This window comes from Phocoena sinus, chromosome 4, assembly GCF_008692025.1.
Source record: "Phocoena sinus isolate mPhoSin1 chromosome 4, mPhoSin1.pri, whole genome shotgun sequence".
Taxonomy (NCBI): Eukaryota; Metazoa; Chordata; class Mammalia; order Artiodactyla; family Phocoenidae; genus Phocoena; species Phocoena sinus.
In genome coordinates, this window is record NC_045766.1 from 140,682,016 (window position 1) to 140,709,431 (window position 27,416).

General features: G+C 43.6%; 1 protein-coding gene across 1 annotated transcript in view; it reads right to left on the reverse strand.

Moving 5' to 3' along the window:
• DSCAM (DS cell adhesion molecule) overlaps positions 1–27,416 on the reverse strand; it is a gene marked incomplete at its 5' end in the record, with an annotated part of 749,720 nt that overhangs the window by 109,289 nt on the left and 613,015 nt on the right. Inside the window, one exon of the mRNA XM_032629458.1 lies at positions 21,796–21,866. Within this exon, the coding sequence (XP_032485349.1) occupies positions 21,796–21,866 (71 nt within the window). The remainder of the gene's footprint in view (positions 1–21,795; positions 21,867–27,416) is intronic.

Below are 27,416 nucleotides of genomic sequence, written 5' to 3' on the forward strand. Positions count from 1 at the left end.
GGCCAGGGCTCAGGAGGGGGAGGGAGGGTGTTGGGTGGGAGAGACAGAGCAGTTGGAGTGGATTGGGGGGGGGATGATGAATGCCCAGGGGTGAGGAATGGCAGACAGAGAGGATGTGCCCAGGATGGGGGTGGGGTGAGGCTGGACCACCAGCAGGAAGAAGGCAGAAGAAGGTCGGGACAGACAGCACCAAGAACGAATTCAGCAGACGCCTGTGGATTGCCTACCACGCCAGCCCCCACGGCATGAATGTCACCAGCTGTCTTTGGGTGTTTGTCTGAGTTATACAAGAGCAGTAAAATCACATTTCCTTTTTCAGGCGAGTTTCCTCATTTATGGTTTTCTTGGATGCCACTGCCTTTCTCAACAACTCGTCTGATTTCAGGCATTTACATGGTGCTAATAGGTATCAAAGAAACAGCCTGGAAACCATTACTTCTTCAGTCAAGTTGGCAGTCAGACGTTGACACAAAAGCACACCCCTTTCTTATTATAAGCAAGTGTCTGTGCGCTCCTGCTTTTGCATTGGCGAACTACAACTTTTCACTCTGATTTAAAATTGGATCCAAAGATTTCAGATGTCGAGAATTCCATTACCTGGAATTTGTTTTACCTAAACCACTGAATTGCATTTGCTATCATTGGACTAATTAGCAAAATCAATTTCCCTCCAAAAGCCATGGATGAGTCAAATATAAAGCAAAGGTATTTCTCCTATTTCACAAAGCTTTTCAATGTTTAATATGGTCACCCAAATATAAAGGACTTTTTAAATTTAAAAAACATTCTAATTTTTCAACGTGCTCCCTGTGACGATTTAAGTCTCCCTAAGGTGCCAAGTCAGGATCCCAGGACAGGAGCTATGGAGTCTGATCAGGTAGGGGGTGTAGGGAGTGGAGGCAAATGCCCATGAGAAAATGTTCACTCACCGCACCCAATTCAGATGAATCTTCTACAAGCAGAGGGACCTGCTGGCTGACATTTCCCTTCCTGGGTTTGCGGGGATTAATCATGCCCGTGATTTGGTTGCACAGATAGGTGGGTGGAGAAATCTTGTTTTTTTCACTTTCTGAGGGTGAAAACACATTCTAACTGCTTAAATAGGATAAGCAACACAGCGGGTTTTGTCCTGTTCAGTTTAAATAGAACATCCTTTACATTTTTCTTAGAACTAAATTTTAGTCCTGCTAATTCTGGAGTGACACGAAGGTTATTTTTGTTTATTAGATTCTTCTGCAAAATATTTTGTAGAAAATTATTTTAGTGTTTTTTTTGTAATAATAAAAGTATACAGCCACCATTCCTATGTAATCACTATTCAAATTCTGATATGTTTTTTTTCTCTAAGTGAATTGAAGTTTGTTTTTCACATGGTTGTCTTCATACTCTACAACTTAGTGACTGATTATTTTTATTTAATATGCTATTATGATCATACTTTCATGTCTACTTCCAGTTTTTAAAAATCATATTCCATGTTTTATTGACTCATTTTTCCAACAGTGTTGTTTGGGATATTGTTTTGTAACTTATTTCCTACCACAACTGAACCTCTGTGATACAGTGCATTTGTTTTTAAGTTTGTTTATTGGACTGAAGTCCCAGAAGTGGGACTTATCGGGTATCTTTATTTCAAAAAGGTTGTGTTTCAGTTGACTGTTAATGAGATAGGATTTTTTGGTTATTATTCTTTTAGATGTGAAATCCAATATGGTAATGCAAGGGACTGTGTTTATCCCAAGAAACAAAGAAGAGAGCTCTCCTCCAGTTTTCTTAATATTCTGATTTTGAAGAGATACGTATGAACAGAGTGGTGAGTTATTTGAAGGTAGCAGTGGTTTCACACATTTCTTTCCAGGGCTCTAATACAATCGCTAGTTATCATGCAGAATGAATTGTTGCACCTGAGAAAGAAGCGATGGATTTTTCTTACAAATGAAATATGCACTTTTGATTTCACAGCATGCGGGCCCTAAGAGGTTTTGAAAACCATCTAAAAAGGATTGTGTTGGGGGAGAAATGGGGAGTGACTACTAATGGGTATGGGCTTTGTTGTGAGTGATGAAAATTATCTAAAATTAGATTCTGGTGATGGCTGCACATCTCTGTAAACATACAAAACAACATGGAATCGTACACTTAAAACAGCAAATGTGATGGTATGTTAATTTCATCCCAATAAAGCTGTTTTCATAAAAGTTAGTGTGCTGAAATCATCTCTCGGTTATTTCTCTTTCTAATTCAGTTACAACAGTAGCTTCCTTCACCACGACCACGGTGAACACCACCAATCAATACTCACCACCTCTACCACCACATCTTCACCATCACCATCACCACTACCTACATGCACACCGCCCCCCCCTTACCACCTCCACTACCTCATGCCCCCAAGACAACCATCCCCGTACATCACTGCCACCAACTCCATCACCTGCATCATCACCAACATCCCCACCACCTCCATCACCAGCATCATCACCATCATCACCATCATCACCACCACCACCATTACCCTATGCCACGGCCACCTCTCCCATCTTTACCACCATCCTTATTACCTCCTCCATCAATAAATCACTGCCATGCCTCCAATACATCCACCACCATCACCACTGACATAAACATCACCCTAAGTATCACTATTACCACCATCACCTCCAACACTAACTCAGGGCCAAAATCACTACAACCAGTTACTACTATCCCTCCACCGCCTCCAACACCTCCATCACCTCCAACACCTCCATCACCTTCACCTGTTGAGCACTTGCTTTTCCCAATCAGTGTAATAGGTGAGATGTATATCTCCCCATTTATCTTCACAACAACTCCAAGAAGTCTCATTATCCTTCTTTACAGATGAAGAAGGTAAGTGTAGAGTTGGAATTCTAACCCAGGTTTTTCCAAGAGATGTATTTAGTTTCCACCACTCACAGAGCCCCAGATAACTCTTCTCCTTTTTGCAGCGCTTGCTAATTAGGTTTGTAAAGTTACACTAAGCAAAACATTTTTAATCAAAGAAAAATCTAGCAAATCACATGAAGGGAAAGTATTGTTTTCATGCACAAAAGTAAGCAAAAATTCTAACTGTAACAGGCAAAGTTTAAGTTCTACTATTCATTTGTAGGTTGAATAGTCAGATGTAAATTTAGGAATGTGTTAACATTAAAGAAATTCTTGAGGACATATTAGAAAACAGATCTCTTTTAAAAATCCATAAGTGCAGGGATTTTGTACACTAAGTGCAGGGAATTTAAGGGCTGTGGCGCAAGTTCCAACTTTTTTTGAAGTGACTCTGGGGACCTCTCTGAGTTACATGAACAACAAGCCAGCAGGGGACGTGGGTATGGACCAGTGGAAGCACTTCAATCCATTTGTCTGGTAGTGGGCTTCATATCACCCGAAGACAAGTTAGTACATAATACCCCTTACTTTAAAAGTTGTTTTGGATGATACATTTCTGCTTGGAGCATGTGTCTACTTGGAATAAAGGGAAACAGTTGGCTGATGTACAAAGGGAGACCATCCAGGTGGGAAGGCAGTTGAGGATACTGTTCTCTGGCTGTTCAATAGCCTCAAAGAACAACTGATTAAGTGGGTCAAAAATAATTGTTTGCTTTCATGAAACTAAGAGAATGGAGTTAATGTTGGGGTAGGAAGAAACGTAGAAGAAGGAATCAGGTAGGGGTCTTGAAACACATTTTGAATCTGGGTTGCAAGATATTGGAGAAGACAAGTATCCTAAGAAGCCACTTTGATCATGCCCTCCCTCTCCCCAAATCTCAACAGTGCCTGTTGTAAGATTTGAGCCCTACAGGAGTCTTTCTAGACTAATGTCTCCTGGATGTCCCTCCACCTAGGATTCTCTTTGACTGCTTGATTAAGCATGGGTATTCCAACTCTCTTACACTTTCTCATCTCATGAAAGCCCCAGTCAGAGAATGCACTTCTTCCTTTTTTCCACTATCAATACATGACTCACTCCATGGCCAGTTCCACATCCAACTCATTGGGGAGCCTCCTTTGACTATCTCCATCCAAGGAGTCCTCTCCTTCCTCTGGTCTCCACTGGCAGTCACCCAACCACCATCAGCTCAGCAAGAATCGGCCACTTCCATCTCCTCTATGGTCACCATTAACATATCAAATGTCTGGTCTCCAAGAACTTGACCGCAAGCGCCAAGAGCACAAGAGTTCCTAAAAAAATGTTTGAAATCTGACCCACTGCCTTGTCCAAATCAAGACTTCAGCACAGTGGACATTCTCAAAAAATTTATTGTAGATAAAGAAGACAATGGTTCTGAGCATTTATGAGGTGTAAAAAAGTGATGGGTAAGAATGACCTAAGATTTATATCTTACTGAATAAAGATCTAATGGGCAGGGTATAAGGACGGAAGAGATGCCTGGACTCCAGACCAAGGATGCAGCTGTTGATCAGAGGCCTGGGTCAGTCAGTTCAGTGGGAGCTCTAAGGCAGTGTGCCCCAGCCTGGACGTGTGAGTTCAAGTTGAGAGCTGGCTTCCGTGCTGTCATGTAGCATGGCGGCCAACCTATCAAGATGGGAGATTTAGGCAGCATTGGGAGGGGTCCATTTCATTTCCTAGACCCCATCAGGGAGGAAAATAGCTTCTGAAGAGCTATTTTATCTGGACAATGTTGTCCATTTTTGTTTCCTGCTTAAAACAAGGATTCCAGAGTTTATTCACTTGTCATCCAGCCAGTGGGTCACACATGCTTACAATAAGGATCATTGAAGACCGACCACCAGATTTATAGCAAACCTCTCCCGGCAACCAGCCCTCTTAGTACATATTAGAGGAAGACGTTGGAAAGTAAGTGATTGGGGGAAAGCAAAAAAGCTAAGCAAGTGAAGAAGGGCTCCCTTCACTCCATAGTCAAGAATTCAACAATCTGAGTGTCTTTCCATACAGGATGATGTTGTCATTTACAGATGACTTTGATATGTGAGTGCTCTGGTTTTACCTTTTCTCAAAGCCCTTTGAATGCACTACTATTCTAAGAGAAGGCCTTAGCTATCCACTGTTGTGTTTTTCTTGTGAGGATTCATTGTTTTCCCATGTTGAAACTTCCTCTTCCTTTCCTTCGCCTTTGCATCTAGGAATGATCCAGATTTCTTTTCATTTGTCTCATTTATCTGCTGTCTGTGGTCCTCTCTTTCTCCCCTTCCAGCCCTGACTTTGTTTTTTCTCCTGTGGTTTCCCTAAACAGCTTTCTTTCACATCTGTTGAGGAGCCCTTTCTCCAGCCTCCAAATCCCCCCCGGCCCTCACTTTCTTTAAGAAACCGTCTCTTTTGATCTCCATGACAACAGGAGCCCCGTGTCAATTTCCTTGTGTGGTTTGCAAGTGCCTGCATTTTACGTGTCCGCCCGAATCAGCCTGCGAGCCACCTGTGGCAGGTTCTCCACTCTTTATAGGGAGGGTAGAAACAGGGGTGAGCAAATGCTCAGGGCACCAGGGTGGCTGTGAGTGATTAGAACAGGCACCTCATCTTCAGAAAACCACCAGCCAGGTCCTGTTTCTGGCACGCTCCCCTCCCCCTCACCCACTGCTGGCGGGCGGACCTTCCTCAATGTCAGGGCCATCCGCTGACCTGAGAGCCCAAGGCGTCCACTGCAGAATCCTGCATTCTGGGAACACTGCGTCACTCCGACGTGTGGAGTAATTCAGTTGAAAATGATTTGCAACGTTTCCTTTTAGATTCCTCCAAATTCACTTAAAATGTAGTCTGTCCTCATTTCCCTTTTATTACAGGAGTGGGGGACTGTCTTTTTCATCTCTGTGTGCTTCCTCCAGCTCCTTTCCCTGCTCCCCAATATAAACAGCATGAGCTCCATAACTTGTTCAGTGAATGGATGCATTAACTGTAACAGCCAGCAGCTGGTGCCTCTTCTATACAAGGCATTGCGTGCAGGGAAGATGTGCAGTGAATCCGTGAGTAAAGTGGAAAGTGATGATGGCAGTGGTGAAGATTTGCACAAGGGGCTGTGTAAGGGAAAAGGAAGAGATGCCTTTTCCAAATGGGTGCAGGAGGACTCCCAGAGAAGGGGGGCAATGTTATAGGAAAGTAATCAGTGGACCTGGCTGCAGGTGTTGAGGGAATAAGAGGTGGCTCAGGAATGGAGAGCAGCTCCAGCGACCCTTCAGGGAGGTATATGGGGTGACTGGGTAGTGGTGGAGTGAGTGTAGGAAACCTAGGGAAATGCTGGGGCCCCACCCAGACCTGCTGACTCAGAAACACACGCTGGCTACAGGGAGGGCGTGCTGGTCTGTGTTTTAATAAGCCCTCCCTGGGATGCTGAGCAAGCTCCAGTCTGAGAACCACTGCGGTTGTCGCTCAAAGTCATTAAAAGGTTTAGGACTGGCCTCACTTGGGATGGACTTTCGTTAAAAAGCAACGGCTGCACATTCCCCAATGTTTCAGGTCACCAATAACCCATTTTCCTGGTCTCTGCAGAACAGAAGGGATTGAACGCAAATAGGACCGTAAGCCCTCTGTGGTCCGGGAGTCACACAGCAACAAAGGAACCTCTTCACAGGGGGGCTGGGGTGGAGGGGAAACAGCTGCCTTGCTGGACAGAGCCCTGCTTGGTCTCCCCAGTCCTGGTGGATGGACGGCACAGCCTCTCTGTTTTGCGGTACACGGGCCTCTCAATGTTGCGGCCCCTCCCGTTGCGGAGCACAGGCTCCGGACGGACGCGCAGGCTTAGCGACCATGGTTCACGGGCCCACAGCCTCTCTGGATGAATGGACCATGGGTTCTCAGGGAGAGATGGCAGACAGAGGAGGAGTCTTACGTCGTTGCCTCAAAGCACATTTTCCTTCCTGTCTCTCTTCTTGGATTGGCCCTCCACGGCCACTCTGCCATCCACGGGGGCTCTAAGCTCATTCTCGGCATTGTAGGTCTCCTACAAGGGATACGTGCAGCCATGTGGCTCCCCCCTCAATGTTATTGTTCGTCAAGGGACAGGTAAAGAGCCAAGGGGCCACGTGGTGTGAAATAAAAAGTGGACATGTGATCTGATGATGAGACACGCTTAAGTTACAATGAATGACAAAGTGTTTGAAGTGTGTACTATCTGGAGAGGCCAAGAACTTGGAATTGGAGCTGGATGGTCACCGTAGTCTAGTCAGACTTGGTGGAGGAGATGGTGACCAAGGGTGTGCATTGGCTTGGAACACAAATGCAGAATTTAGAAACATTTTGGAGAATATTGTGGGATGAACTTAAGGCTAACTTCTGTACAAGAGGGTGCCATTTTTTCAATTTCTAAACTGTAGGGTAGCTCCCATTTCATTCACTCATTCACTCATTCATTCATTCATCCCACCAACAAACATTTGTTGAGTAGCTACTCTTGTTAAAACCCTCCGTTTTTGAATTTTTCCGTCCTTTGCAAACCCCATTCTCTGGTAGCCACATAGAGCATTTCTCACCAGCCATAAAGGCTTATCCAGTGGTTTCTGCTGACGCCTTAACAAAGGAATTCACAGAACATATGCAGACTAGGATTGGGTTTACCTATCAGCTCTGAGGTCTCTAGGGACATCCCCCACCTAACATCAGGGCCTCTAGATGCTGTGCATCCTTCTTAAGGTCCTACGTCCAACTCAGGTAGCTGGTAAGGAGGGCACGGTGGCTTCCGAAGCTCAGAGAAGCTAGAGAAGACTTCTGAGAAAGAGACTTTGCCAGAAGGGTGATGGCTCAGTGTGCCAGAGCTTGGGAGTGGAATCAATCAGAAGTGACAAGGAGAGGGAGGTGCCCTGGGCTCAGAGCAGGGGAAGAGCAGGGAGGGGGTGAGGAGGGGGGCTGTGGAAGTTTCCATGGGCCAACAAGGGGTGTAGCCAAGGCCCAGCCAGGAAAGAATCCACCTAGAGACTCTGAGGTTCTGGGAGGCTGGTCCGGTGCCTCTGAGCCTGCAGGTAACGGGAATTTAGGGAAAACAGGGTTTTGGTTTTGATGCCAAGAGGCAGTGTGTACTAGTCTGTGAGTATGAAGGCTGGGGTCCCAGCTATTTAGTGGCAGCTGAGTGATCCCAAAGGACTTGGCTTCCCCCATGCAGACAGGGGTATCCAGACGAGAGGAACTTCCCTGCAGGGAAGGGGTGCCCCCATGGATGGCAGAGTGGCCATGGAGGGCCGGATGGACCCATCAGTAGGCCACAGAGATTTAGGGGGCCACATCTGACCCAGATCTGCTAAGCTAGTGCAAGAGGCAGGGAAGAGTCCCATAGTGCTTTAAATCTCTGCCCAGGGGACCAATGAACAGGCAGCTATTGTGACGAGTTTCAATTGTATGTGGCTGCTTCTTTTGGTATCATCTTGGTTTATTAAACATGGTTGGCAAACTGTGGTCCTGGGGCCAGGTCCTTTAGCCACTTGTTTTTATATGGCTCTTAGTGAAGAATGTACATATTTTTTACATATTTTTAAATGACTGCAAAAAATCAAAAGACAAAGAATAGTGTGTGACATGTGAAAATTATACGTGCTTCAAATGTCAGTGGGGCTGAGTCAGGTTCTACTGGAGCCCAGCTGCACCCACCCAGCTGCGTATTTGCCGTGTCTGCTTCTGAGCTACAGTGGCAGAGTTGAGGGGCTGTGACAGAGACCTCATGGCCCACAGAGTCTAGATTATTTGCTTTCTGGCCCTTGACATGAACAGGTTGCAAACCCCTGTAGGACACAGTGTTGTGGACAGAGCCGCCTGCAGGGTGAGATCCACTCTGTGGGCTGGAGGTTGAAGGCAGGGAGGGATGTGGGGAGATTATCAACGGTGGAAGGAGAAGCACCTCCGAGAGAGGGGGTGTTGGAGAAAGCCCAGGGTTTGGACCAAAGGAGAGTCAGTGACCCTCCCTGCTGGGATGTCAAAGTTCTAGCCTGTGTTCTATCAGAAGACAAAGAATGCCTGCATCCACAGTGGACCTTTGGTCCGGGATATGGTACCTGCCACCTATACCTCAGTGATGGTCCTAAGCATAAGCAAAGGATGGCATTGCTCCTGCAGAGCTAAGTAGAGTCTCTTGTCTGTTCTTGGGTAATGAAAGGCTTTGGCCTCATTTAAAGGCATCAACACTCATGAATGGGTAATGGAGGAAAAGAACATTGAAAAGCATCCAATAGGCTACTCTGCCCTGTCAGGAACATGCTAGAAGCATTTGGACAAGGGCCCCCCCCCAAGGAAAGTTCTGGTCTGAAGTGGGGGGATGGGCCTGACACATTCCCAGGAGCAAGGAGAGCCAGTGATTCTCTCCAGACCCCCGGGAGTGACACCACACTTTCCCTGCATCGTATTTTCCTTCTCTGCGAATTCTCACTTCTAGGAGTCACTGAGAACGTGCCTCCAGAATTCTTCTGTTATTTATATAAAGACAGGGCTTATTCCCACTTTAGATTGTGACAGGGAGGGAAAATGAGAATGAAAATATACTTTTAAAAAGTAGCATTATTCTATTTCCTGTATTTCTGTGATTCCTCAAAGCACAAAAAACATTTATGTTTGGACTCAACATTTTCAAAAGAATGTACCAATGGAAGGACTCCATCACAGGAACTGAAAGGATGTAAAATCAGTTTTCAAAAATTTTAATATGAAGAGGAGATTGACCTTTAAAAAAACTGTGGAAGGTTACCTAGAAATAGAGTTAGTTGGTTACATCTTAGTGCATTAAATTAAATATATTTGTATTAGTGAAATGAATCCAAAAGCATATGCTGTATTTTTCTGTCCTACCCCATGTAACCGTGAAAATGGAATGTGGAAATTAGATGCCCAAAGTCTCCCAAGGCAGCTGACTCCTGCTTTCCTGGCTGGAGTTCTTCCTGCAACAGACCCAGAAGAACTTGGTCCAGCCTATTTTAAATGATAAAAGTAACATCGCATTTCTTCCCTTATCTTAGGAGACATGTCCATACTGGACAGATGTTTTCCTTTTATTCTTTGATTTTTCATTCTAACACCTGTGCCCCATTTACTAATTTATCTACCCTATTTGATTTCTCTGATAAGATGGGAAATATCATCAGCAAGATGGCTTAATGATGGCTTTCTAAGAAAATTAAGCACATTAGTAAATCAATGAAGGTAGAACATACCCTCACACCATATACAAAAATACTCAAAATGGCTTTAAGACTTAAACATAAGACATGACACCATAACACTCCTAGAAGAGAACATAGGCAAAATATTCTCCAACATAAATCACAGCAATGTTTTCTTAGGTCAGTCTACCAAGGCAGTAGAAATAAAAGCAAAAATAAACAAATGGGACTTAATCAAACTTACAAGCTTTTGAACAGCAAGAGAAATGAAAAGACAACCTACAGGATGGGAGAAAATATTTGCAAACAATGTGACCAACAAGGGTTTAATTTTCAAAATATACAAGCAGCTCATACAACTCAACAACAACAAAAAAAACAAACAACCTAATCGAAAAATGGGCAGAAGAACTAAATACATATTTCTCTAAAGAAGACATACAGATGGCCAACAGGCACATGCTCAACGTTGCTAATTATTAGAGAAATGCAAATCAAAACTACAGTGAGATAGCACCTCACACTGGTCAGAATGGCCATCATTAAAATGTCTACAAACAACAGATTCTAGAGAGGGAGAAAAGGGAACCCTCCTACACTGTTGGTAGAAACATAAGTGGGTGCAGCCACTGTGCAAAACAGCATGGAGGTTCCTCAGAAAACTAAAAATAGAGCTACCATATGATCCAGCAATCCCACTCCTGTGCATATATCTGGTCAAAACTATAATTCAAAAAGATACATGTGCTATAATTCAAAAAGATACATGTTCATAGCAACACTATTCACAATAGCCAAGACATGAAAGCAACCTAAATGTTCATCAACAGATGAACAGATAAAGCAGATGTGGTACATTTATACAATGGAATATTACTCAGCCATAAAAAAGAACAGAATAATCCCATTTGCAGCAACATGGACGGAACTAGAGATTACCATACTAAGTGAAGTAAGTCAGACAAAGACGAATATCATATGATATCACTTATATGTGGAACCTAAAATATAACACAAATGAATTTATCTGTGAAACAGAAACAGACTCACAGACATAGAGAACGGACTTGTGGTTGCCAAGGGGGGTGAAGGGGAAGGAAGGACTGGGAGTTGGGATTAGCAGATTCAAATGATTATATATAGAAGGAATAAACAACAAGGTCCTACTGCATAGCATAGGGAACTATATCCAATATCCTATGATAAATCATAATGGAAAAGAATATATTAAAAAAGCATATATATGTATAACTGAATCACCCTGCTGTACAGCAGAAATTAAGACAATGTAAATCAACTTCAATAAAAAATGAATAAAAGAAGAAAATTAAGCACATTAAATAGTGAATATTCATTTATCCACTCACTCAACGGGTGCCATTCAATTCATTTATAATACAGAAGGCCATATTCACTTTAGTTTGGTCTTCTCATTTGTTCTTTGTGAAAAGTAGGTCTACTATTTTATGAGAACCAGTAAAACTACATATGAGCCAGTGTTTTGAATACTTTTATTAAAATTACTACCTATCCATCTATCATTTAGATTATTTAAAATAAAAATTTTATTGATTAATTTTTTGGCTGGGCAGAGTTCATGATATTTACATTTACTGGGAGGTATCTGTTATCAGAAAGGACTGGGCTGTCCAGAGCCATCAGAGGGGCCAACATCCAGGGTAGAGAGAAGAATCGGGGCTGTTACTCATTGAACCAAACTCATATCCTAAAATGCTCTCCCAGTCTCCATCCTCCGTGGCTGTCAAGACAGTGCTGGGCGATGAGTACAGACAAGGCTATGCTGTTAACGATGGCTACTGTTTGTCTGTGACTTAATGAAAAGAACACTCAGATAGGACCTAGTGGAAGGATTCGAGCTTCAGCAATGACAAACCAAGTTACTTGCTCGAGATAATTTTTACTAAATGTAAAGGGGAGAGTAATATCTAATTATGTTGAAGTCTAATCGAGCACTTTCTGTACTGTATCAGAGTATCCGTATTATATGTAATTTACTTGCTGTAGATGCATTTAAATTATGCTAATCCTACTTTATGCAATGTAATGAAATACTGTCAAGTTATACTTTTCATATACTCTTTATTTTCACTGCAAGTGTTATATATTCATAAATGTATGACACGAAGTTTTCATGGCTAAAGTATGCATAGTGTAATTGTCAATAGACAATTAAATAAATTTTAATATTATCCTGACCATAAGCAATTTTTACCTTAATGTCCCAACCTTAGAAGCCAATCCACTTGATAAATGTGATGTTGATGTACTAAATAAAGACCTATGGCTGGTCACCAGTAAATGTCCAAAATGCTCTTTTAGTTCCAACCTCTTGATTCCTACTCACTATTCTTGTTTGCATTTCTGATAATACGTTCCATCAGTCAAGGAAAAAATACCATCCTCACCTCCTAACTTATTGTAACCTAACAGTTCATAACTTGTTTATTTATTTATTTAACATCTTTATTGAAGTATAATTGCTTTACAATGTTGTGTTAGTTTCTGCTGTATAACAAAGTGAATCAGCTATCCCTGTACATATATCCCCCCATGCCCTCCCTCTTGCATCTCCCTCCCACCCTCCCTATCTCACCCATCTAGGTGGTCACAAAGCACCTAGCTGATCTCCCTGTGCTATGCAACTGCTTCCCAATAGCTACTTTACATTTGGTAGTGTATATATGTCAATGGCATTCTCTCACTTTGTCCCAGCTTACCCTTTCCCCTCCCCCATCCTCAAGGCTATTCTCTACATCTGTGTCTTTATTCCTGCCCTGCCCCGCCCCTAGGTTCTTCCGAACCATTTTTTCTGTTTAGATTCCATATATATGTGTTAGCATACGGTATTTGTTTTTCTCTTTCTGACTTACTTCACTCTGTATGACAGACTGTAGGTTCATCCACCTCACTACAAATAACTCAATTTCATTCCTTTTTATGGCTGAGTAATGTTCCATTGTATATATGTGCCACATCTTCTTTACCCATTCATCTGTCAATGGACACTTAGGTTGCTTCCATGCCCTGGCTATTGTAAATAGTTCTTCAATGAACATTGTGGTACATGACTCTTTGAATTATGGTTTTCTCAGGGTATATGCCCAGTAGTGGGATTGCTGGGTCATATAGTAGTTTTATTTTTATTTTTTTAAGGAACCTCCATACAGTTCTCCATAGTGGCTGTATCAATTTACATTCCCACCAGCAGTGCAAGAGGGTTCCCCTTTTCTCCACATCCTCTCCAGAATTCATTGTTTGTAGATTTTTTGATGATGGCCATTCTGACCTGTGTGAGTGGATACCACATTGTAGTTTTGATTTGCATTTCTCTAATGATTAGTGATGTTGAGCATCCTTTCATGTGTTTGTTGGCGGTCTGTATATCTTCTTTGGAGAAATGTCTATTTAGGTCTTCTGCCCATTTTTGGATTGGGTTGTTTGTATTTTTGATATTGAGCTGCATGGGCTGCTTGTATATTTTGGGGATTAATCCTTTGTCAGTTGTTTTGTTTGCAAATATTTTCTTCCATTCTGAGGGTTGTCTTTCTGTCTTGTTTATGTTTTCCTTTGCTGTGCAAAAGCTTTTAAGTTTCATTAGGTCCCATTTGTTTATTTTTGTTTTTATTTCCATTTCTCTAGGAGGTGGGTCAAAAAGAATATTGCTGTGATTTATATCATAGAGTGTTCTGCCTATGTTTTCCTCTAAGAGTTTTATAGTGTCTGGCCTTACGTTTAGGACTTTAATCCATTTTGAGTTTATTTTTGTGTATGGTGTTAGGAAGTGTTCTAATTTCATTCTTTTACATGTAGCTGTCTAGTTTTCCCAGCACCACTTACTGAAGAGGCTGTCTTTTCTCCATTGTATATTCTTGTCTCCTTTATCAAAGATAAGGTGACCATATGTGCGTGGGTCTATCTCTGGGCTTTCTATCCTGTTCCATTGATCTATATTTCGGTTTTTGTGTCAGTACCATAGTGTCTTGATTACTGTAGCTTTGTAGTGTAGTTTGAACTCAGGGAGCCTGATTCCTCCAGCTCCATTTTTCTTTCTCAAGATTGCTTTGGCTATTCAGGGTCTTTTGTGTTTCCATACAAATTGTGATTTTTTTTGTTCTAGCTCTGCAGAAAATGCCATTAGTAGTTTGAGAGGGATTGCATTGAATCTGTAGGTTGCTTTGGGTAGTCATTTTCACAACGTTGAGTTTTCCAATCCAAGAACATGGTATATCTTTCCATCTGTTTGTATCATCTTTAATTTCTTTCATCAGTGTCTTATAGTTTTCTGCATACAGGTCTTTTGTCTCCTTAGGTAGGTATATTCCTAGGTATTTTATTATTTTTGTTGCAATGGTAAATGGGAGTGTTTCCCTAATTCCTCTTTCAGGTTTTTCATCATTAGTGTATAGGAATGCAAGAGATTTCTGTGCCTTAATTTTGTATCCTGCTATTCTACCCAATTCATTGATTAGCTCTAGTAGTTTTCTGGTAGCATCCTTAGGATTCTCTACGTATAGTATCATGTCATCAGCAAACAGTGGCAGTTTTTACTTCTTCTTTTCTGATTTGGATTCCTTTTATTTCTTTTCTTCTCTGATTGCTGTGGCTAAAACTTCCAAAACTATGTTGAATAATAGTGTTGAGAGTGGACAACCCTGTCTTGTTCCTGATCTTAGAGGAAATGGTTTAAGTTTTTCACCATTGAGAATGATGTTGGCTGTGGGTTTGTCATATATGGCCTTTATTATGTTGACGTAAGTCCCCCTATGCCTACTTTCTGGAGAGTTTTTATCACAAAGGGGTGTTGAATCTTGTTGAAAGCTTTTTTTATATCTATTGAGATTATCATATGTTTTTTCTCCTTCAATTTGTTAATATGGTGTATCACATTGATTGGTTTGCATATATTGAAGAATCCTTGGATTCCTGGGATAAACCCCACTTGATCGTGGTGTATGATCCTTTTAATGTGCTGCTGGATTCTGTTTGCTAGTATTTTGTTGAGGATTTTTGCATCTATGTTCATCAGCGATATTGGCCTGTAGTTTTCTTTTTTTGTGACATCTTTGTGTGGTTTTGGTATCAGGGTGATGGTGGCCTCGTAGAATGAGTTTGAGAGTGTTCTTCCCTATGTTATATTTTGGAAGTTTGAGAAGGACAGGTGTTAGCTCTTCTCTAAATGTTTGATAGAATTCACCTGTGAATCCATCTGGTCCTGGGCTTTTGTTTGTTGGAAGATTTCTAATCACAGTTTCAATGTCAGTGCTTGTGATTGGTCTGTTTATATTTTCTATTTCTTCCTGGTTCAGTCTCAGAAGGTTGTGCGTTTCTAAGAATTTGTCTGTTTCTTCCAGGTTGTCCATTTTATTGGCCTATAGCTACTTGCAGTTCATAACTTGTTTATAACCTAACTGTTCTAAAACAGAACAGGGAAAGTGCCTGTCCTCAGATATCTTGTATTATGCCAGGTTCATCAAGGCTCCATGTGAAGCTTTCAGGAGAAACCATCTGAAAGGACTGCAGGCTGATGAATGGAGTTGGCCTTGCTCTGAGTCCTTAGTTGAAGTTAAATTTATGTCTTGTCAGGGTGAATTAGCTGAGAGGTCCAGCCTTTTCCCTGGGATGGAATGGAGACAACCCTTCTAGGCTGAGTCTCAGCTAACTTGTCTTCCCAGAATGCCCAGGTGTGAGCCTGCATCACACACTCTTGGTGGCTCAGCAGCCTTTGGAAAGCTGGCCAGCATCTTCTTGCTGCCCTTTGAGGCTGGGAACTAAGAGGACTGCCTGCTTACGTTGGGAGGCCAGCCAGGACCTTTAGAGCAGGCAGATTGGAAGCTCTGCTCTCGGACAGAGAACTGAGATCCTAGGAAAAGGCCAATTACATTGCTAAACCAAAAGGGCTAATCTGATGGAGAGGTGCGGAGAGAGGCAGAACATATTCCAAAGAAGCAAATAAGAAATGAATGGTTTTATGAAAGGGATCTGTATATTTTATACATGTGCAAAAAAGTAAGATGGTAATATAGTCATGTAGGGCTTATTAAGGTGTCCAGAGGTTTCCAAAGGAAAGGTACCCCCTCTTTATATGCATATTTTAACATGAAGGTGAACAATGAGTGGTCCATGTATTTATTTAACAAATATTGACTGCGCTTCTACTGAGAATATAACAAACAAACAAAATATGCCCTCTACCCTCATAGAGCTTACAGTCTAGTCAACTGTAAGAAGTTAAGAGAGAATAATCCTACTCCCTGTGGATGACCAAGAAGTTCTGAAGTCAGTTTGGATTTTTCTTCTCTCACTGTAGGGGAAAGAGGTAAGACTTGTTAATATGAGAAGGGCTGACAGTTCCTTATCTATTTGTCAGGATTCTTAATAAAACTGCAGAAAATCTAACTCTAGAACCAATTGATTAGTTCATAAAAGAAATGTAAATTTTGTAATTTTTTCATAGCCTAAGGATTAAGCAAGAGTTTAAAAATTAAGTAAAATTAATTTCAAGGCAACCCTTTTGAATTTCAACTGACTTAGGAAAGAAAGATGTCGACTTACTACACCAGTTATGCTAAGGTTAAGTTTACAATTTGGAAAGAAAGTGGTAGCAGGTAAAATGTACAGGTTACCTATTTTCTTTAACCTTCGTGGGGTTGGGTAACATTTATAACATGAGGCTGGAAGGAGTTGGAAGAGGAAATAATAGCTGTTGAACCTTTCCATGTACAAGTGCAATATCGTCATTCAACGTACTTTAGCTCATCAATTGCTTCAAAGCCCGGCAGGCAAAGTCAGATTGCCAAGGTAGGTAGGGGTCCTTTGACAGTCACGAGCCCTCAGATCTTGGGCAAACCCCTGCAACCCGAGGAGGTTGTACAGAACTGGGTATACCCAGCACACAGATCCAACAGTATAATGCATGTAGGAATTGAGCAGGGAGCCTGGCAGAGAGCAAATGGTCAGGAAGACAGGTTTCCCAGGAATCCCAGCCAGGAAATACCAGTGCTAGAAGGTGCTCCTTTCCAGTGGGGTATTCCTTTCCCTGGAGGAAGAGGGATTTAGATGTAGAAGTCAAGTGGCGTCTGCCGTTTATTAAATCATTGCTATGAAGATCACTGGCAATAAGGCAGTTTTGTTTTTAAATGACTAAGCCATTTTCCCATTGTAAGAGCTCTTCTCTGAAACATATACTAGATTGTAATGATGCCTCAATTACTTGGAATTATTGGGGATTGTGGAGGTGTGGTGCTCTAGTTAAAAGTATCCTTCAGATTTCTAAAATTTAATTAAATCCCCAAAAACCCAGTGTTCATATTTTATGGAAATCATGTGTCTTCTGCAATGTTATTCATTCTAAATAAAATCTCAGTCAGAGAGGATGATGCTGAAGGGCAGGAAAGTGGCAAAATCATTCTCAGGATTTTTATCCGGAGTCAGTTTGTTTTCAGCAATGCAATATTTAAGCAGTGGACAGTTTCCTATTTTCAGGATAGCCTATGGCTCTAAAAGATTTCTCATTCAAAACAAAACAAAACATCTACGTCAATAGGAACAAAAGTCTCTGCCTTAAGTTGCATTCTCTGGGTAAATGTTTTGCGATATCTATAGTAATGAAATATTCCAAACTCTGAAAGTTTTATTTAATGAGCATATGTAAATAGCCTTCAAACTGTCCTCAATTTGCATAAAATGGGATCAGTTGATTCTGAGACTGACCAGAAGAGAAGGTGACAGAGACTGTCAAAAGAGACTCGTTCGTTCTGTCAGTGTTTTTATACTTAGGCGAAAGACTAAAATCTGAATTTTCTGAAAAACCAAAGAATTCTAATTCAGTTTTACAGTTTTCAGGTACTTGATTAAATACGTGGTTATCAGTAATCCGTAGCCTTCAATATTCTTTCTGATTTTGAATAACCCCAGCAAAAACATGCAGTAAATTGTATTTACTTATACAAAAGGCTTGTGCAAACTTTCTGTTTTTCAAGGGGTGTGGAACGAGAGCTAGGAAGTGAATTTTATTATCATTTACCTAATTTTTATTTTACTTAGAACTCTTACTTTATCTCTTGAGTTCTTGTGAAGGCACTGCTTAGCAACTTTAAGTAACTCAAAATATGTAAAATTATGGAAAAGCCCTTTCTAAGTCTTCATCTTCCATAATATAGACAAGTTAATATGGTCCCGGTTCTTGGGCACCTTTCTGTGGGCTGACATTTAAGTGATGTTCGGATGCCCATTTCCTCTAAAATGTATCACACTTTTACTGGATCATTACTACCATTTATTTTGCAATCAATTAGAGTAGAAACCCACGTGCAGATTGGCTGGTCTATCTGGGACACTGAATGGGGGTACAGTGGTCCACCACTGTGTGCTCCGGAGTATCGTACTGTAGCATGAATTAGACTCTCGCCAGCTTACAGCCTGGTTTTGGGAGATCCTAAAAGCTAGGGGTCCTTCTCCACAGCAGTTTCTGAAAGACATGTACTTCAGAGGCTAGCGCGACATAAGCACCTGTTATTCACATATGCACTCATTCATTCATTCCTTCATACAGACCTGCCAGCCACGAGGATCAAGGATAAATAAGACTCTCCCTGCCTCCAAGGAGCTCACAAAACAGCAGAGGAGGTGCGACAAAATGGACTGTAGAAAGCGTGTGACAGGGATCTCATGGAGCTATCTCCCAGAATCATGGGTAACACAAGGGGCCGAAAAATTAATTTGGAGATTTACACATCTTCACCAAGGGAGTCAGGCAGGACCAGAGCACTGAGTAAGCAGGACGGGACAGGTTGGGGGTGGAGGGGGGATGCTACAAACATTGAGAGCAGCAATGATAGTTGAGGAGAGAAGAGGACAGCAGGGTCCCCTAGAACTGGGGGAGGAGAGGGTGGTAAACCTGAGACAGGATGCTGCAGCCTGATGCTGGTGGCTGGGCTGTCCTCTGGGGTTTGGTCTATAGCCAGTAAGGCATGTGTCACCTCTGGCGGACTTGAACATTTGAACACTCGAAACTTTTCTTTGGTGAAAGAAATAACCAAGTTAAGCAGGAAAAGTTGTTAATTTCGTTCAATAGAAGGTGTATGTTACAAAAGTGTTGCTTGTACAGGGATAATTAAACACATTTAACTTCTGTCTCTGATGTTATGAAATGTCCGCCAAGCTGCCCCTGACCTTTAAGAGGTTTAGTGTCTAAAATGGCTATATTCCCACCCAAAGCCCTGAGCTGTTCTTTCCTCTATCTCATGTCTCTTTCCTGAGCACATCTTTTACTTCTGATGAGTTTTCTTGTGACCCTCAATGAGTTTCTGCCTCAGTCCCCCCAATATTTCCATCCTGGCTGACAGATGTGTGGCCCCCTCCTTGGGCTAATACAATTTCTTCCTCTTTCCTTACTTCTTTCTCCTCCTTTCCTATTAGCCTCTTTACACAAAATGTAAATCTGGGACTTTAACGCCATAAAATAAAGGCATATTTTATGTAACATATCATACTTTGGATTACCTAGACTCGCATACAGTTTGGTTGAATCAGTGACACACTTTCATGACGCGATCAGGCCAGTGTGAAATGACAGCTAATCAATGGGCAGCCCCTACTCCACTCAGTGGTACCCACATCCTTTTCTGCAGCCTGCTACCCTGTGAGAAATCATGGTTCTGTGAATAGGACGGCAAAACCAGTTCACAGTCTAGTGGAGGTGAGGCCTCCTTTCAATAGCCCACGACTTGTTCATCCTTTTGACATCCAGAAGAAATTTAACTGCAACCTACTGACTTTTCCTGCTGCTTTTCTATGGAGACAGAAAGGATGCAATGGCTTTTAAAGCCTCTGAAGTTTCTATTTTTAGTTGTAAGAGCTCTGGGGACAGACACCTCTCTCCTGCAGGATACAGAAAGCTCTAGGGGCCACCATAATAGCTTTTCAGTGGCAAAAGGCAAGAGAATGCGGAGGGCTGGTGGAGGAAACTTCCCAGTCTTTAACACAAGACAGAGTGAGTCAGCATTCCATTTGCCCAGTGGCTGGGCTGCGTGTGGAGCTGTGGCTTGCTGAGTGCCTTTTATCGCGCAATGTGTGCCTTTTATCGCGCAATGTGTGATGCTCACAGCTGGCGGATGTGCTCACAAAGACGAATGGCCCCCTCCCCACCTGGCTCGGCCTGCCCTGTCTGAGCAGCTGAACAGCTGCGGTGTGTTGCCCGCTGGAATCACAGCTCAGTGGCCGGGCTGTAAAAAGACAGCACAAAGGGGCTTGCTGCCCTACTGTGTGTTAACACCCAAGGCGATATCCACCCCAACTTTGAAAATCCTTTTTTTTGTTATAGAGGCTGGTCATTTTATGAAAGAGCTGATGCTAGAAGGAAAAAACCCAACAAGTGGTACAACGAATGAGGTTTTTAATGGGACCAAGAGGTGGGCAGTTTGAAGACCTCACTGTGGCTCTTACCTTCCTCTCTGAGTGAGAACACAGAAAAAATGGTGAGGAAGGAGGTAAGAAGAGAATATGTGTGATGAGAGAAACCCAGAAGTGGAAAAGTAAGTGCAACTTTGCAGACGTTCTGACCCAGTAACAGCATTCTAGATAAAATGGAATTTGGGCTAAGGCAGTTGGCTCCAAGACCACATGAAGGGGGTGACTAATTCTCAAGCAGTTTCACCCACCACGTCAGTGACTTCAAGATCTCTGGGGCAGCACTGCCTAATGTGCTGGTTTGTGATGAGCTTGGGCCAGAAAATCAATCAACACTGTTTCCTTCACTGAGAAAGTTTTGCTAAGAAGAACATGTCTGCCGGAGGAAACAGCACGCTGAATGGCGTGCTTGTTTGCATTGTGGCTCACGCTTTCTCTTCCAGCGGCTGGCAATGAGCCCTCAGCTCACCAGCAGCCAGTCTGCATCTGCTGGCCATGCTGGAGGGACCACTGCCTGGGATGGCAGCTGGCCCAGCGCCGCCCCCCTTCCCTGGGTGTGTGTGAGGCCACCGCTAGCTAGGGGCACAGCAAGGACCTCTGTCCTCCCTGCCACTTGGTGGGCTGTCTACCACACCATGATTTGCCATTTAGGAAAAGCGATTAGGAAAAGTTTCCACTGGGATGAATGAACAAGTGCAGTCATGCACGTCCGTTTCCCGATTTGCGAGTGGAGAGCAGCGCTTAGGACACAATCACGATTCAAAGACTAAAAATAAGGCCCCCAAACTTCACTCTCTGTAGATACAGAAGTTGCTGTAAAAGTATTCAAATGTGGATACAAATACTGGACTTTAATAAAAGGGCTTTTAATCTAACTCTGCCACATAAAAGTTTCATATGCATAAATTTTCTGTACACCTGAAACTAACACAACATTGTAAATCAACCATACTCCAATAGAAAATAAAAATTAAAAAAAAAGACGGGCTTCCCTGGTGGCGCAGTGGTTGAGAGTCCACCTGCCGATGCAGGCGACACGGGTTCGTGTCCCGGTCCAGGAAGATACCACATGCCGTGGAGCGGCTGGGTCCGTGAGCCATGGCCACTGAGCCTGTGTGTCCAGAGCCTATGCACCGCAACGGGAGAGGCCACAGCAGTGAGAGGCCCGCGTACCACACACACAAAAAAAGTCATCACAAGGCATGATGCCTTGGCATCATAACACTTAACGACATGAGTGAAGTACTCGCCACCCTCCATGGAAAAAGTGCCAAGAAGACAAGTGTTTGCTGAGTTTACCTTCCAGGTGACCCTGATGCTCTGGGATGAGATGGGTTCCAGGCGAACTTCCTGAGGTGGGCCGTCGGGAGCTGTAAAGACCAAAACCCACAGACCGGTTAGAGACAGGTTCCAGAGCGAATAGGAACCCACACAGTAATACGCAGGCCCAGAAGACAGGCCACAGCAGCTTTAGTGGGAAAACCAATTTTGCAGAGTCACTGCGTACAACGTTTACCTCGTGCTCACTCGCTCCTAGAAAAAATAGATGTCGTATTCTTCCTCACCTTGTCCTTGACAACTAGATGAATAAACTTCTCAAGTTAATAAACCCGTAAAACAGGAAGTTGTAAAACAATATTTCTTTGATAAAACTCTATAGTGGCTGCTGAAGACCCTTCTCCTTCCTTTGGAAGTTTTGTTTAGTGACGTGCATTGGGGCCCCTCAGGACGCTCAGAACTACTTAGGGAAGAGAGAAAAAGGCTTCTGAGTCTCTTTGATGGCTTTAGTTCTCTACACTTTCCAATGGGAAACTCTTATTAACCTGGGGCTGCAGCCACAGAGGACAGACACAGTGGAAGAGTGAAACAAAGCATGCAACTCACTCCAAACTATTTCCAGTGGTTGCAGGGGGGCCACTTACCTCCCAGGGACAGTCAACCACTAGGTACTAGGGACGTACCCTGTACTACGTACACAGCATGGAACTTAGAGAGAGGAGACATCCTTCTCCAGCAAGAGTCTGTAATCTAATCAGAACACCGGGCCGAGCACACAGAGAGGAAGATGTGGATACAACACAGTACATACTCAAGTGTCTTCGGAGAAATGGAAGCAGACAGTAACCCAGGGGTCAGCAGGGAGAGACCCCATTGGGTGATCACATATTGTCCGAAGGACAGTTTTTCAATCCCTGCTGAGCTACAAAAGGGCCATTTCTGTGGATGTGGAGATGCCAGGAGGACTGGAGATGAGAAATCAGGAATGGCGAACGGAAACCAACCTGAAGGGTTTGGAAGTGAGAGGAAGGGGAAAGAGAAGGGTCATTTTAGGGGAGATGCGAGAGCAAGGGAAACATGTTTTCTGTTTTTCAGAGAAAGAAGTTTTGAGTGACACCACAGTGCAGTTGCTAAGCTGGTGGCTGTTTGAGTCTTTCTGCCTGAGTTCAAATTCTTGCTCCCTCGCTTAGTAGCTGGGTGTTTTTTTCCAGGTTACTTCATTTTTCTGTGCCTCAGTTTCCTTCTCTGTATAATGGGACAATACAACTTATGTCAGGATTGTTATGAAAACAGTGTGCTCAGAACACATAAGCAGTAGTGATGATTTTTATTCTCACTGGGTGTTTTTACGGGGCAAGTTGGAGAAACAGCCAAAAGAAAAGTTACGCTCCAAGGGACAATGTCCCAGCAGAGAAGCGAGAGGACAGAAGCAGGAGGGGAGGTGGTGGGGAGCCTACTGGGGAGGGAAGGAAGGTGAGCGAAGACACAGGTATGCTTGCTGCTTGCACGGAGCAGGTTCAAACCTGATAGTCTCTCTTTTCACCAAAATCCTAAGGGGCAAAGTCAGGGGAGAGTAGAGGGCACCAGGAACGCAGCAGAGGCTTGCATTGTTGCAGTGGCCTGTGCAAAAGAGTGTGCCCTGCACGTGAGGGCACTGACCCACCGGCGGGGGGCATTTGACCGATGAGGATAGTGTGCGACGCAGCCAGCAGTCCGGTCCCATTGCGGGGCTCTACGAGACCACTGATGGCTGCAGGAGAAACGTCGCTGGGTGGATTGGGGATAAACAGTGACCACGGGAGAGAAGCAGCGGATGCTGGAATTGCTACTTAGTAGAGTAATAAAACCTGAGGGCTGCTCCCCCACAAGAAGGAAGAAAGGTTGGGGGGCAATGCCACAGTCGGGGCTGGTGGGACTGGGGGAGAATGGAAACATGAGGGTGCAAGAGAGGAAGCCGAATTTCCAGAAAAGACGATTCGTTACATTTGAGAAGTATGAATTGTACTGAGGCGTCTGCTCAGCTGCTGGAAATGTTTACAAGAATCAGGGAGAGAGCCAGGTCAGCAGGCTGCTCCCTTCTGCCCGCCCTGCATCCGCAGTCTAGCGAAGCCCTCCCTGAAATCGACTCTCAATGTCTCTGCTCTCTGCTTTCCCTGTCTCTCTCCTCACTGGGGACATAGCCTCTGCCCCTGATACCCTGCTGTAGACCAGCATCTATGCCTGGCCCAGGTGTCAGTTTTGTTCCTAAACATTAATTCTGGTCTTCACTTTACCTCTTTTTTTTTTTTTTTTCTGGTACGCGGGCCTCTCACTGCTGCGGCCTCTCCCGCTGCGGAGCACAGGCTCCGGACGCGCAGGCTCAGCAGCCATGGCTCACGGGCCCAGCCTCTCCGCGCACGCGCGGGACGTGGAATCTTCCCGGACCAGGGGACATGGGCCCAGCTCACGCTTATATCTTCTCGCTCCTCACACTAACTTTGCCCCTCTCTGTGTCCTGCCTTCCTCTGCAGGTGTCTGTTCTGCACACCCCACCTCCACGCACCCTATGTCCCAGCCAGGCCCAATATCTCAGGGGAACCTAAACATACCTGCCCCCGGGCAGATCGGAGCCTGTCTTTTGCCTCCATCAGTTTCCTGCCCGTACCCACAAGCCCCCGCCTCAGCCTGGGGACAGTCTTTCCCTCTTTTCCCAACAGACTTGAAGCTGTGTGGCCTCAGGAACCCAGTCCAGAGAGTCCTTGCTTTGAAGGGTGAAGCAGTGCTGGGATGCTGAAGCTCAGAGCACACTTCTCCCTCCCCAGCAGGACACAGGGTAGTTAGTTTTCTAGGGGTCCTGCAGCCTCTTGGATTTATCGATTCTCCAGGTGAAAAGGCTGGGCTAGCACTGAAGCTAATTTCTGGAACAGTAACCCAGGGAGAGGCTGGCATCCCGCTAATTGTGATCATTGTTTTGCGTCTGCACCACATTTCTGCTCACAGCGTCAAGCCCTTTATGCAGGAACATTTCGATAACAGATTCAAGGAAAGCACGTGGAACAGATTTCTCTCACACACCGAGAGTTCTGTGGTCAGCGAGAAGCCTGTGGTTCATCCATTAAAATCCTTGAAAAATTATGTTGAGGTCTGACGGCTATACTGATGCTTGATTATTTTAATTTAATTATGCTAAATCACATTGAACAAGGAATCTGCTCACTAGAAATCGAAGGCACTGTTGGGGCCCCATCCATTCCACATCCTTTGGCCTTTGCTGCAGCCTTTTCAGGGGCATGGCAGGCAATAGTCACAGCCTTCATTTTCTCGTTGAGACATATTCATAATTATAAACAAAGGTACTAGGAGAGTGTTTAAAAAATGTCCTGATTCTATCAGAAAACATAAAGTGTGAACTGGGGACAGTTTGGTTTTTCAGTCTGGTCTGGTATTTTATGAAGGTCCCCGTGTAGTGATGGAGGGACAGTCCCTGACTCCAGGACAGACATGACTATTTGTAAGAACACAAAACCTTTTTTACTTAGCCTATAAATACTTCTGTGATTTGTTAGTAACTCATTGATTAGTCTGTTTGGTCTCTGAAGTGAATGCACTCAGACCTCCCCTCTCTTAAAAATAAAGTGATAGAAACTATATTAAAGACAGAGACTAAAAGAATGTAACCCATATACTCACAATGGCACGGTGCCCAATATAATTAGGAAGAGTTTCTGTTTGGGTGCTGAAATTTCTACTCTAAGTTTCTGAAACATTATAAGACAAACCCTTTAAAAATGATATTAAAAATGAGTCTGCTTCGAGAATTTTAGTGCTTTCCTTACAACTCCTGAGCAGTAATTTTTTTTCATGGATCCTCATCTCATTGCAGAAGGACAATTTCTGTAAACTTAGAATCCAAGGCAGATTGAATTCCCAATGCTGACATGATTGACGATCAACCACTAGGCCTCCATTGATTTAACTAAATTTGAAAATTGTGTTGACATTTGACATTTAAACATTTATTTAATGCTCTTGAATTGAAGCTGTACTATAAATAGAAAGCATGGTTTTTTCTTCTTTTTTTAAAGCAGAATATTTAGCATTTTTCCTGTGGGAAGAGAAGGCTAGAGGTAAGAATTAATGATGAATGTGATTTTCCCAAATACATAATTTCTGCATTTCTACAGAAGCCAAAACTATTCAGTCTGTAAAAGAATAATAAATGAAGACTATAATTTGCAGTTCCTAATTTTGTTTCTAGGCAAGGCAACTTCTACTAATTCTGTTTGGCTGAAAATACAGGGATGACAGACCCTTCCTAACTGTCAAACTTGAGACGGTCCTCTATCCTTTCCAAGCAGGGAAGGAACGCCAAGACTCAAGCTTCAACACTCCCCTCTGCCCGCAAATTATTCTCTCCATGTATTGGTCTCCTGGCTTCGCCCAGAGGCTTGGGGCTTAGTTGCTTATGGGGCTGTGATGAGCCACCCCAGTGGGAGGCACTCCCAAACTTCTATCTGATTCCTCCTGGGGAATTTACTGAGGGCCTACCGTGTGCCAGGTCCAAAATTGGGCAGAGAATGGGCAAAAATGGGCAAAAAAAGGGACTGACGGAAAACTTCATGATCTACAACCACAAGCTCGTCTCTGACAGAAGCAGTGTGGGGAATTCCCTGGCAGTCCAGTGGTTAGGACTCGGTGCTCTCATTTCCACGAGTTCAATCCCTGGATGGGGAACTAAGATCCCACAAGCCATGCAGCGCGGCCCCACCCCCCCAAAAAAAAGAGCCTGGGTGAACAGAATGTGCAGAATATTCTTTGCTGGGCACAGGAGACCAAGAGAGAGTTCAGCAAAAATCAAAATAAAACCAAGAACAGTTGACCCCTAGATGGGGAAAGGATGAATTCATTTAATGATTATTTATCAAATAAATAGCTTATTCATTTAAACTGTTATTTATTTAGCATCTGTTATGTGCCAAATGCTGTTCTGGGTGTCTGGGACACAGCAGTGAACAAAACAGACGACTATTCCTGCCTTTGTGGGAGGGACCAAAACTATAGGTCCTAACCAAAATAAATCAGCACATTATATGGTATGCTGATGGTATAGAGTCTATTTTCTAAAAAGGAGAGTGTGAAGGGAGGGAGGGGACCAAGCGTGCCTGAGCAGGTGTGGGGACTGACGTTTAAATGGCGGTGGGGGTCAGGGTAAGACTCATTGAGAAGATGCAACTGAGGAAAGACCTGACAGAAGTATGCGGCGGGGGGTGGGGTGGGGGAAGGACATTCCAAACCATTCCAGAATAATTCCAGAATATTTCAGAACATGCCAGGATAGCTGGCAGGAATACACGGAGCATGCATGAGGAACAGGAAAGGGGGCAGTGGTCCATTTAGGCTTAATTTCCAGCGTCTCTAAATGGACGCTGGAGCAGAACGACTATTACAGAAGCAGGCGGTTGAAGGCTCGGGTATCGGGCAATCTTGGTTCTCGGCCGGCAGACCCTGTGCAGTGGACTCTCTCCTTGAATGGCACAGATGATGCCACACGGGGCCCCAGTGGGCCCCTCTATTCACGTGTCTATTGTGCGCCGATGCCTTTTATCCTTAAGCCCTCCGCACATCCCCTTGCCGCAGCCTCCAGCTCAGCACACAGGAAACTC